Source organism: Scatophagus argus, chromosome 3 (assembly GCF_020382885.2).
Source record: "Scatophagus argus isolate fScaArg1 chromosome 3, fScaArg1.pri, whole genome shotgun sequence".
Lineage (NCBI taxonomy): Eukaryota > Metazoa > Chordata > Actinopteri > Scatophagidae > Scatophagus > Scatophagus argus.
In genome coordinates this window covers 19981689-19994087 of record NC_058495.1, presented here as the reverse complement: position 1 = coordinate 19994087, position 12399 = coordinate 19981689, and the positions used below count along the sequence as shown (strand labels likewise).

Below are 12399 nucleotides of genomic sequence, written 5' to 3'. Positions count from 1 at the left end.
TTAAAATAATATAAGGGGCATGTAACAACATAGCATGTTCCTTCAGTTTTGTAGCTTTGGGGGGAAAAATGCCTCACATCATCTGTCTTTTTACTCTGTCTTCATCTGTTTTTCACAATGAAAAAGCAGAACCACAATCAAAATATATATTTCAGAAGAACAGCACCGCAGAGCAGCTCGTGTTGGACGGTTATAGCTTTCAGTCCATAACTCTACAACACTACAACATGCCAGACAGGACAGGAAGAGGCAGAGTTTAGCTGCTCAAGGGGAGAAGGAGAGATTGGAGATAAAGGTGAAGGAGAGAGGAGGGGATGAGGAATCAGAACCCCAAGGAGCTGAGACGTGGCTCTGCACCATCCTACAAGGACTCAGTTCATACTGTGAAGAAGAGGAGAAAGAGGGAAAAATGAGAATGGAGGCAGAGAAAGAGGAGACAGGAGATGGGGATGAGTGGGTGGCAGACTGAGACAAGAATAGGAAAAAAAACAAAAAACATAAAAGACCTATGAAATGAGGAGCAGAGCAGTTTGAGAACACATGTTTTTAGTCAGAGCACTTCTCCTCATCAGATGGGCTGAACCTTTTGTAAAGCCAGTGAAGATTAAACTGCTCATTATAATATAATGGTAAATAATTACGGACATTTACAGACTGTGTTTAGCTCAAAGCCTGCATTGGGACATATTGAAAAAAGTGAAATTGGGAGAATAAAGGCAACTCTGAGCCTAAAGGGGGTTGGCTGGTGGTGTGGGGGGTGTGTGGAGGGGCGTGGGTCCAAGGATAGGAATCAAGTTCACGTCCCTCTGCAGCTGAGCTGCTGTCCAAGAGGGATCCTCAAATTTCAGTCACTTCCCCTTACATCGTGCTTCACACTCTGTCTTTCACTCATACATAACCTGCTTGACACTGGAAATGCTCACACAGGCGCACTTAATCATCCCAAATCTCTCCACCAGTACTCTGCCTTAACTTACGACGCTCTTGACCCCGTTTGAACAGGCTAGAAAAAAACAGCTACCCAGTCCGAGACAAGATTACATCACCGTCTGGTGTGGGTCTCACCTGCATCACATCAAGTTTTATTATTAAATCCACTCTTATAATCAGGCAGCATTTACCTGTAAAATGTAACACCACACTCTGTTTCTTCAGCTCACTTACAGTTGCATTCTCCTCAGTGACCCATATGGATTTGTTCAGTGAGAAAAGTTGCTGTGTGTGTGGGAGAGTGACACACACACACACACACACACACTCACGTAGACATGCACTGCTGCTCAGTGGGGACACCCCGGATTGTGACGCCCATCCAGCTTCCAACTTGGAGAGACAGAGGGAAGTTGGGGTGTAACTGCTCTGTAAAACTCAGAGGAGGGTGTGTGCGCTTGTGGCTCTGAATATGTATGTGTGTTGGTGGTTTTTGTACATCTGAATGTATCCGAATGTGTGTGTGTGTGTGTGTTTTTGTTTTTTTTCTCCATGCTACATCTGTGTGTGTGTGTGTGGGGTTGGCAGAAGTGTGTCTGTCTGGTTTTTGTGGTCTAATAACGGGGAAGGTCTCGGATGGGTAATATTATCATTTTTATGAACTTCATGGTGCAGAGGGCCAAGAGTTCCACTGTTTATTGCTGAATTAATATGTTACAGTGTCTGCGGTTCAGAAAATGGTCTTTATTATGTTATTTCTTAATATTTAAGGAATCGTGTGAGAGCAGAGGGCAGGACATTTTATATTTGCACTATGTGTGTGTGTGTTTGTAGGTGCAGTAGCAGCGTTTGTTACCACTCCTCTTGACGTGGCGAAGACCAGGATCATGCTAGCAAAGGTATACACACTGAAATGCACACACACACACACACACACACACGGCGAGCACCACCTCCTCTGGCAGCGGCTTTTAAACACTGCTGTCAGGTGATGCCTCGCAGGCATGAGGGCTGAGCGGCCCTGCAGCCTGAGCAAATTTCAACAGTGTCAGCGCACAGGACGGAGCGGGCTGAGGTAGCACCGGGACAGTAGTGAGACATACACACACATCTATCATCTGATGTGGACTATGGACAGTGTCGGGAGGACATGTTTGTGTGCATGGTTAGTGTTAGACTGAGGACCCGTTGCTGCTCCAGAGGAATTTCCATCTCAAGGCTGCTTGTCACTGAGAGGTGAAGCAGAAGGCCAGTGTCCCTCCTGTTAAGACTTCTGCTCAAACAGTCCCCCTCTCTGTCTCTTCCTCTCTCTGTAGTGACATCCCCTCCTCTTCCTCCCTCCTTCCACCTCCTCTTTCACTCCTGGCTCACTGACTGTATGTCTGGCTTCCCTCATTCTGTGCTCTGTGTGTGTGAGAAGGGTAGTGAGTTCAGAGTTACCCCAGTCGCCCCCACCCCCCCACACAATCTCTCTCTCTCTCTCTCACGCACACACACACACATGCACACACACGTACTGTCCTTCGAGAAGACACAGTGCACCCCCCCCCCATACTAACTAACAAGATACTGGAATTAACACAACACTCAGAGTCTTGATCTCTTGCGAGAAGCTGTTGGCCGTAGGTGGAACAGCGCGGTACAAAACCTTCCTGTAAACATTATTTGAAATGCAGCGGCTGTAATTTACCACCAGCAGAAGACTTGACCTGTGCTGCCTCAACAAGGTTCTGTTATAACTTTATAAGGCCAAGTTTTTGATTAACTTAATGCGCCACAGGTAAACTAGAAAAAAAGCTGATGCTAAACTTTAATAGCCTCTGCTGATAAGACCCCAGCGTGGGTATTTGAGATTAAAGCCAGGATGGTAAAGTTCAAACTGTTTCCTGCAGTCAAACCGGAAGTTTGTGTTTAAAATCCATTCAGGTACAAATACTTTCAGTGTTAACGTGGTTACCTTCAAACAAGCTATAAAATTTTCACAGATTTCTGCAGTGTGCAGTTTTCATTCTGTGTGGTTCTGTGGAATAGTTTAACTGGTTGTATTTAGGATATTTTGTAAGGTTTTTATTTGATCATTTACACTCCTATGTGTTTGCTTTTTATTAAAAATGAAAACTACCCTATCATAATATTTACCATAACTATTAACATAATAAAAGCAGCGTGCTGAATGTGGTGGCTGCATTAATCTGGCATGTTGAAAAGAATTACTAGGAACAAACAAGGAAAATGTAGCGATATGTTACTTGAGATTAGCTGTGAAACCCTGTCTTTCCATCCTTAATTTGACACAGCAGGTATAAAAAAAATTAGGGCTGCAACTAACTCTTATTTACAGATTTTTTTTCTCAATTAATGAAAGATCATTTATTCTCAAAAATGTAAGAAAATGGTGAAAAATGCCCATCGCAGTTTCCTATGTTCACATCCTGTTTTGACCAGCCAACCAAAGACAGTTTACTGAGTTTACTCAGCAAATCCTCACAACTGAGAACGCAGAACAAATTCATTTTCTGTCAATCAACTATGGAAATCTCATGGAAATATCTGAAAAATTACATTTTAAGTTTCGTTTCCACCTGTGGTGCCTCACCTTAAAAGGTAACATGTCACTATTTTTTTAAATCATGTCAGACTTAAGTTTAGTCTAGTTGTACAAACTCCCACAGCAGCTAAGGACGACAAGTCCCGGCAGGAGCAGAGACAGTCGGACGGAGGGAGAGCAGGGCTGCTGTTGATGGGTATGGATGGTTTGGATCGGACGAGGAGGAAATGTGGGTGTTGGAACTTGTCACATTAGTTTCCGTCCCACAGCAGCAAAGCAGAAGGTTGTTTCTTTTCTAAGGCGGGCAGAATGAAAGAGCGGTGTTGTACGGTAGGCAGCCTGGCGCAGACCGGACTGAAACAGGCAGACGTCCAGGGCACAGCTGGACGTGCGGAGCCCCTCCTGGGCAGGAACTCCTGCCGCACGGCCCTGCCTGCAGCACTGGCGGAGTGCCTGGCACGCCGCACTGCTGCTGCACGTCTCCAATGCTGCTACTGTACAGCACTGAACGTCTCCTCGGGCTGGTACCTCACAGCTGCCATTAATGTCGTGTTCACTGCCCTCCACTGGAACCGACCGTGGCAAACGCCGGAGCAGGTCCAACACCCAATACCAGTCATCACCGTCACTGAGCTGAGACGGTCAGCGTGAAGCTAATTTCTCGCTTCTCACACACGAGCATAAGCCAGATAGACGTATAGACTGAGCTGGACGAAGACATTTTTGTATGTCAGCATAAGTTACACAAGGAAAGTGTGTGTGAGTGAGTGTGTGTGTGTGTTTTGGACACCCTCTTCCTCCACTCCCTCCTTCCACCATTCCACAGCGGTAAAGGAAAAGAAAACTTGTCAGACGAGTCATTTTTCAGCCACCTGTCTCCAACAGAAACACAAGGAATAGGGGTGTGTTTTTGTTCTTTTTTCCCTCCTCCTGTCCTCACATGAATAAGATGCGGGAGTCTGTGTCTCGTTTCAGCAGATCTGGGACTCACAATTTACAGCGGACGCCGCAAACTGTTTCCTACATGCTCAGTGAGCTGTGGCGTAGATTGGATGCACCCACACACATGCTCCTCCTGCCTGCTCTCCTCACCCCTCCTCACCTCTCTTCTCCTCTCCTCTCCCTTCCTCTCCTCTTCTCTCCCCTACCCTCCTCACCTCTCCTCTCCTCTCCTCTCCTCTCCTCTCCTCTTCTCTCCTCTCCTCTCCTCTCCTCTCCTCTCCTCTTCTCTCCTCTCCTCTGCTCTCCTCTTCTCTCCCCTACCCTCCTCACCTCTCCTCTCCTCTCCCCTACCCTCCTCACCTCTCCTCACCCCTCCTCACCTCTCTTCTCCTCTCCTCTCCCTTCCTTTCCTCTCCTCTCCTCTCCTCTCTCCCCTACCCTCCTCACCTCTCCTCTCCTCTCCCCTCCCTTCCTCTCCTCTCCTCTCCTCACCTCACCTCTCCTCTCCTCTCCTCTCCTCTCCTCTCCTCTCCTCTCCTCTCCTCTCCTCTCCTCTCCTCTCCTCTCCTCTGCTTGTTTTAGCATGGCCTCCACTGCCTGTCTCTCACCCACCCTCACTTAACCCTGGCTGGCCCTGTCCTGCAGCTCCTGGACTCCTCCGCCACTCCACAGTGATGGATTAAAAACTCGCTGGCCAGCTAAGCCGTATTGTGTAAATAAAAGTCCTAGACTTGACGGGTGTACAGCGAGACGAGGAGAACTCGTTGAGTGTGTTTTTTGGGTGGGCAAACAGCCGGGTGGGTGTATGAGGTGTCACCTTCGCTGACACAGCTGTCCGTGAAGAGAACTGGAGGGAGCGATGGAGGAATGAAAGGAGGAGGGGGGAGGAATGGGGGGGCTGAAGGAAGCTCAGCTGAGGAAGACTAAACAGGGTGTCCGCTGGAGGAGCAGGAAGTCAAGGAGACGATCCATCAGTCGTCACACCTCTATTTTCTCTCTCCTTCTCTTTAGGCCGGGTCGACCACAGCGAGCGGCAACATCCCTCTTGTGCTCTACGAGGTGTGGAAGAGCCGAGGCCTTACAGGGTGAGTCCTCACTTTGGAGAAAGACCATTGTGATTGTTTAAAACTGAACAGCCTTTTTGTTTATCCCAGCCCATTTAAAAGCCTTTTGTTTCACATGATTTGATTTAACTCGCCTCGTCTCTCACGCTATCGCAGTCGCCACTCTGGGGGTGGGACGCGAATTTACAGCTGCAGCTGAAAAATGAGATGCGTAAAAGCTTTTCCTGCCTGCTAGCAGTGCCGTCCTATTGATTAAGGTGTTACAAGGGCCAAGTGGACGGGTTTATTTGAGTGTTTTGATGTGTTTATAATGCGCACCGCACAAAAGGCCAGGTCTAATGGGGTCGTAGAGGGCTGCCAGCACTAAAACAAACCCTTCGCCGTGATGAATAATAGGCCCGCTTGTGTATTAGTTAGGATGCACCTCAGCCTAATGCTCAGAGCTGATTTGGTTTGGGACCAGGCCAAACGCCAGTGGGACATCTCTGTATCTCACAAACGCACACCACTGTGTAATTGTTTGTTTGTGTACGCTGCCGTGCTGGAATCAAATCAGAGGAAAAATTACGTTTCGGCTCTTTGTTTTAAGATGAGCCAACGGTGATTCCCTACAAACCGCTTTCAAACGTTCAGTGAAAGCCCAGAATTCAGTTTTAATAAAGATCACGTTTGAGACTGTTGCACGGCCTCAATGAGGTGATAGTTGGCCGGCCCCCATGGAAAAGCCTAAATCCCACTGTCCCAGCTGTGGCAGTAGCCAAGTGGTAATGTGCAGAGGGAGCTCTTTGATGCCAGTCCCCCACCTCTGCACCACACGGCTACCTTTGATGTCTTTCTTTTTCCCTCTATCTCCTCCAACCATCCTCTGGGGCCAGCTGTAAAACTCACTCATATTGTACAGCCCACACATAACATTCACCATAAGCTCTCCAACATGAGGAACTCCTGAATAATCCCCTTCTCCCCTGATATTGATTTAAGCAGAGACGATCGAGAGAGACGCGAGAGTGAAAAGCAAAGGCAGTAGAGAGTGTGTAGAAAGTAAAAGGAGGGGGCCTGTTGCTCCGCAGGGCCAAAGGCCTGGCGGTTGCGCTGGTGCATGCCTGATACAAATTGCTGGGGCTTTAAAGCTGTAATTATGGTAATAGGCCCAATTGCAGTGTAGTGAAGCTCTAAAGTGCTTCCATGTGTGTGCCATGCCCCAGAGACCCCAGGTTAGCAGAGAGCGGTGGAGCTAACACCAGCCTCCCCCTCAGCGAGCAGCAAACTGCACCAGGAAACATGTCAAAACAAAGACTAATAAGCAACATGTCCTCCGGGCTGTGTCTGCTCTGTGCCTTACGTAAACCAAAATGGAAGACAATTTCACAAATGACACGTTTATACCGCATACACACAACAAAACAGAGACTCTGGGAATTTGTGGCAAACCTTAATTGTACTTCACCAGTTTTTGTTTTGCAAGGAATGAAGCTGAGCAGTTTGAACCTTTTTCACCGACTCTGTTCAGTGTAGTTTTAGGTCACATTGTGTAGTAGACGTCAATGACTGACTCAGCACACTGATGACACAGTGAAGAGCAACTTTCTCTGGCCAACCAGTAGTATTTCTGCTTTTTAGAGCATTTCTGTGGAGATTTTATTCCATCCATATCCTTTTCACCATACAAGGCAGTGAAGCATATTTGCATTCATGGAAACCTGGAAACATCTTCCTACAATGTGAATACACAGCAGTTAACAGTAAATATTAATTAAAAAAAACACACAGTTTGAGACAATTGGTGAAATTAAATGTTTAATTACAGCGTTACATACAGTAGTTTCACTCTATTGAAGAAAGGCCTTTTAATATTAACAATTTCCCAGTTTCAAAGCAGATAGCACAGATGTCATGCAGGGAATTAATTTTAAACGTGTTCAAAGGATACGGTGCTTCTCACACAAAAGATGAAGCTGGCAATTTTCCACATTTTGTTATCACATAAAGAGAAGTTCTGGCATTACTGACTGATCTGTTGGTCCGGCTGGTTAATCGGTATTATCCAGGTTCCCCAGTCTGGAATTCTTTTACACCCCCTGAAAGATCCCACTTTGAGAACCACTGACATAGACAACATTTGTTAGTCGGGTGAGTTGACTGGGACTTTGCTCTGTTCCTGAGGTGTTTTGACAAAGGGGGAAATACTGAGTATCTTTTAAACAAATCATATGCAAACACAAACGGATCCACCTTTTGTAGCAGAAAGACCCACCCCCCCTACTGAAGGAATGTATAGAACCTCACCCTCAGTTTTGACCCAGACAGGTCAGACTTGTTAGACTATTTTAAATTATCCTATGAAAAAGTTGCATAACTAATAAAGGCTCTTTATTGTAACCTCAGCATTGTTCCTGCTCCTAAACCAGTGCCAGAAATATGCTCCCGCATTCACATGCTGGTGCTCTTAAAGAAGAATGTTTCTAAACTGCAGCCAAGACATTTTCTCTGACTTCACCACTGCGCTCTCCTGTCATGCCTTGAAACTATATTTAGTCCGATTCCTCGAGAGATTTGATTGGCCGACAATAGAGGGATGACAGCTCTCAGTGGCTGTCCAGGCTGTGATGTCAGAGTGAGTCAGGGTACCCGGGGGAGCTGAGGGGAATATCTGAGCTGCTCTGACGTCTCAGAGTCCGCAGGTGGACCTGATCCCAGACCGGGAATGTAACGGTAGTCCGGAGCTGAGACAAAACAAGATTTTAAAATCATTTATTTCCTCCGCATTGCCGGCAATCAGGCCCATCACATGAGGACACGGAGTGGAATATGTCACGACTTGTTGTGTTTTCATTTAACTGTCCTGCTGTTTTTATGTCTTTCTGTCGCTGAATTTTGATTTAGCTTTGGATCACATGTGATATTGTTGTGTAAGTTATGATAAGTACTTGCCTGGAGCGAGCCCGTGGCTTATGTTTCAGCAGATGGTGATGGAAAGCACCCGTCCGTGCTAGCACAAACACACTTGGATTCTCTCTCTCTCTCTCTCTCACACACACACACACACACTCTTTGTGTCTCTCACATTTATTGACCCCCAACCGAGTCACCTTTTAGAAACACCTGATCCGGGTCGGGGTATTCTGAAACGTGGAGTTACGTGAGTGGTTGGGATGGTTGAGAGATCCCTGTCATGTTTGGCACCTTGTACATCTTTGCAGTTGACAAAAGTGACCTGCAAGCAGCAAGTCCGTTGGAGACCTGACTCTTAAATTTCCAATTAAAGATGCAGGTCTTTAACGGAAGTATCCAGAAATATCAGCCAAATGTAGGGCACTAAAAGGCAAAAAAAAACGCAACCCATGTGATGATTCTTGAAGTAGAAGAAAAATAAAGCAAGAATAATTACTGATAATAGGTATATACAGTAAACGGATAAATAAAAACTAAGCCAGCCATTTATAACTGAAACATTGCCCCTTCCCCAGCCTCTTCTAAATCTTCAGACCTGTTGTCATTTTCCATAAAATGAATGAATGGTTTCCAAATAGAGACAAAGACCTCCATTTTACCTTAAAGAATACAAGTGATTTTCCCCATTGAGAGATATGAAGACGTCTCTCATTTTCCACGGTAAAGCTATGACACTGTTAGCTTGGAGGAAACACGTGTTAGTTTAAGTTTTCTATCGTTTTGAGCACTAGGATCAGTTGCTTAAATTCCGAGCGTGTTTGAATGCGGAGGAAAATGTTTGCCTCTCATCCTACCGACTGCGTGTGATACCTCATACCAAAACTGTCTCATGTAAAACATTGTCCTTACATGTCTGACAAATGCTTAACCATTGGGGCCTTTTTGTAAATTCAGCATATGTCAAACATTAAATTATTTCTTTCTTTTGAGGAAAAAAACATTGCGTCCACTCGTCCCAGCACTTGGCTATGTTTACATGTTTATTTTGCATAAAGAGTTGTGTGAAGTGAGATCCAATCACTGCGTTCATACCAGCTGTGAACAGCCTCACTGTCAGTCTGTCTTGTTTAACTGGGAGACATGAATATAACACAGTCACTGTTAATGTTTTTTAGCAACACCTGTGCTTTTCTCAGTGTGACAGGTCAAAATGTCTGATATGCAAAAGGTCTACTGGGGAATCTCCGCTACAGGATCTGCTGGAGCGCAGCTGATGAAAACCAAACAGACATTTGCGATAACTCAAAAGTTTTTGTAAAATTACAATGGACAGAAACATAAGTACTAACGCACACGCCCACGCAGATGATGAATGCAGACAGACATTTGGTGTGCGTAGACGGTTTTGCGTACTTTCTCCTCACACACACACACACACACACACACACACACACACACACACAGCGCTCCTCATCCGTTACATCTGGCCCAGATGGGGCCAGACCATGTGGGCGTGGGGGTGTATTGGCAGCCAGAAGGTGTTAGTAGGCAAATACATGCATGGGGAGAAAAAAGGAGAGACGAAAAGGCAGATGAAGAGACGGGACGAAGTGAGCACGTGGCTGAGAAGTGGATGACGAAGCAAGAAAAGGAGACGGAGGAGAAATCCCCCGAACAACCGAGCCAGCTGAGGGGGCCGTCGCTGGACAGAGAGACAGAGAGAAATGGATGGATGGACAGCAGAGGGACATGTGTGGATGTCATCCGGCCATCAGTCACGCATGGGGGAGGGGAGGGAGGGGGTGAGAGCTCCAGGGAGGCCTTAGGGTGGGGGCTTGAAGCTTAATCCCAAAAACAGCTGTGTGCAGTGGGGAGGGTGGGGGTTGTTGGTGGTTCTTGGGAGACGGATTCTCTCTCATGGCTCATCACATCCTCTGACCCCAGCAACGTCAACGGCTTCATGTTGGGCCTCAGTCGCTGTAACTCGGGGCCCCTCTCGCTCTCGGCAAAATGGCTCCACCAACAAGGCCTCATGTGTTTGACCCGCTCCCATGGACCCTCGGCACCCAAACACGAGGCCCCCCGGCCGTAAATCAGTCGCAGATACTGTCCATCAGCGGAGCCTTACATGACTACACGATACAGTCTGAGCTGAGCTACACTGCCTCTTCATGGAGATAATTAAATGCAGAAATTAGCATGAATTTCCAAGTCCTAGATCTTCTGCTGTGAAGGATAAAACCTTTTTTCAGCGTGCAGATTTGTTTCAGACCCAGTAAACATCTTGCCTCTCACGTGACCTCTTCTATGGACGGCTTATGAAGGACCAAGTCAAACAAACTAGTCATAAATGAAGCTGTAAGACACCAGAGATGATGCTTTGTCTTTTTTTGAGTCAACAGTTCAGTTCAGTTCAACATCACTAAAAAGTAGTGACAGTACAAATATACAGCCAGAACATCACTATGCTCTTCACAGTTTAATGTTAGTCATACCAAAATGTTTTAGCATGTATTACTCTTTCTCTTCCCTTTCTGCAGTCTGTTTGCGGGCAGCATACCGAGGGTGACCTTCATCAGCGTGGGTGGTTTCATCTTCCTCGGAGCGTATGAGAAGGTCCGCCGCACTCTGCTGTAGCAGCCCGTCCTCTGTGGCTGTCCTGAGCCCTGACCTGGTGGAGGAACAGCAGGGGATGTGTGTCTGGAAGTAGCAGCCCTGCACCCCCGTGCTGTGGGGCCCTCGGGAAGCAAGGAACACCTGGTGCTTGGGGCAACAGTCGTCCGTGAGGCGGATCGCATTACCCAGGGTGCTGCATTCCTGCCCAATCAGTGCCCTGCAGACTGAGTATAACAGCCTGAGCTCACAGTTCTTAAGGTGAAATGAAGCCACACTGTGTCACACAAGACTAGCCACGAAGCATCTTTGCAGCTGAGTGTGTGTGTGTGTGCATCAATAAGTTATGGTATTAAAGACTGTCTCTTTTTATGCTATGAGTTTGGTGGTTCGTTTGGCTTGTAGGCTTCCTCTCGATGGTTTCATGATCATTTTAGTGTTTTATCCATATTTTCCTCTCTGCTAAGCCAGCTGACCTGTGTTAAAGACCCTCCGGGGACAGACACAGCAATATCTCACCATTGTTACATTCCCACTGGAGCACAACTGAGCTCATCCACCTGTAAGAGCTTTAATTTTATACTCAAGACGCCTTCAACAATAGAACACTTTGTTAAATTAACAAGGATTTAGTTTTATAAGGAGCCTCAGGTGTCCTGCACAAGCTTTTGCATTACGTTTTGGGGTTTATCTCCCATGTGTTTATTTTGCAGTATTTTTATTAGGTTACTGTAAAAGGTTGCCTGCTAGTTTTTTTCCCCCACGCTTGTCTATCTAATTGTGTTCATTCTTATACAAAACCTCCTCATTTGTTGTACGTGGAGTTAACTCATTCGCATGATTAATTCGACATAATCATGATTTAAGTTCTGAAGTTGACTTAATCTGTGTTTGAGGCTTTTATTAAAAAAAATAATCTGAGGATTAAGTCCATAATCTCAAACCTGTGAAAGTAGATGTTTATCTATTATTACTTTGTTAATTGCATCAACGAACCAAAGCTACAGTTTAGAAAAACATCCATTCATTATTCCATCCAATGAGCGATGAAAAGATAACACATTTGTTTTGAATTGGCTTATTTGCTTTGAAAAAAAAAATGATACCACTGTTGTGCATGTATGGTCATATGTAGCCCCTCTTAGCTTATCTTAGCATGAAGACTGGTAGCGGGAGGAAACAGTTAGCACGCCAATTAAATCTGCCTACCAGCACCTTTAAAGATTGCTGATGAACACGCTGTGACTTCCTTTGAGATGAGCTGCTTATTGACCACACAGGTATGAGAGGGATATCAATCTGTACATTTTAGGATATCAGTTCATCCTAAAATGTACAAATAGTCCGTTAAAAAAAGGGGTTAGCACAATAAAGCACTACTGCTGAAGAAGTTAGTTATGCAGCCATGAA

The 12399-nt window shown here is 45.9% G+C and overlaps 1 protein-coding gene across 2 annotated transcripts in view; it reads left to right on the top strand.

Annotated features, from left to right (window-relative positions):
* Positions 1 to 12399, top strand: part of slc25a26 (solute carrier family 25 member 26) — a 59399-nt gene that overhangs the window by 37427 nt on the left and 9573 nt on the right. Inside the window, exons 8-10 of one of the 2 annotated variants that reach the window (XR_006843014.1) lie at positions 1765 to 1829; positions 5432 to 5505; positions 10917 to 11320. Coding sequence is in view for 1 of the 2 variants with exons in the window: in XM_046384557.1 (XP_046240513.1) it covers positions 1765 to 1829; positions 5432 to 5505; positions 10917 to 11013 (236 nt within the window). In the remaining variant the exon portion in view is untranslated. Of the gene's footprint in view, positions 1 to 1764; positions 1830 to 5431; positions 5506 to 10916; positions 11367 to 12399 lie in introns of those variants that run through there. The other variant, XM_046384557.1, reaches the window with a different exon arrangement.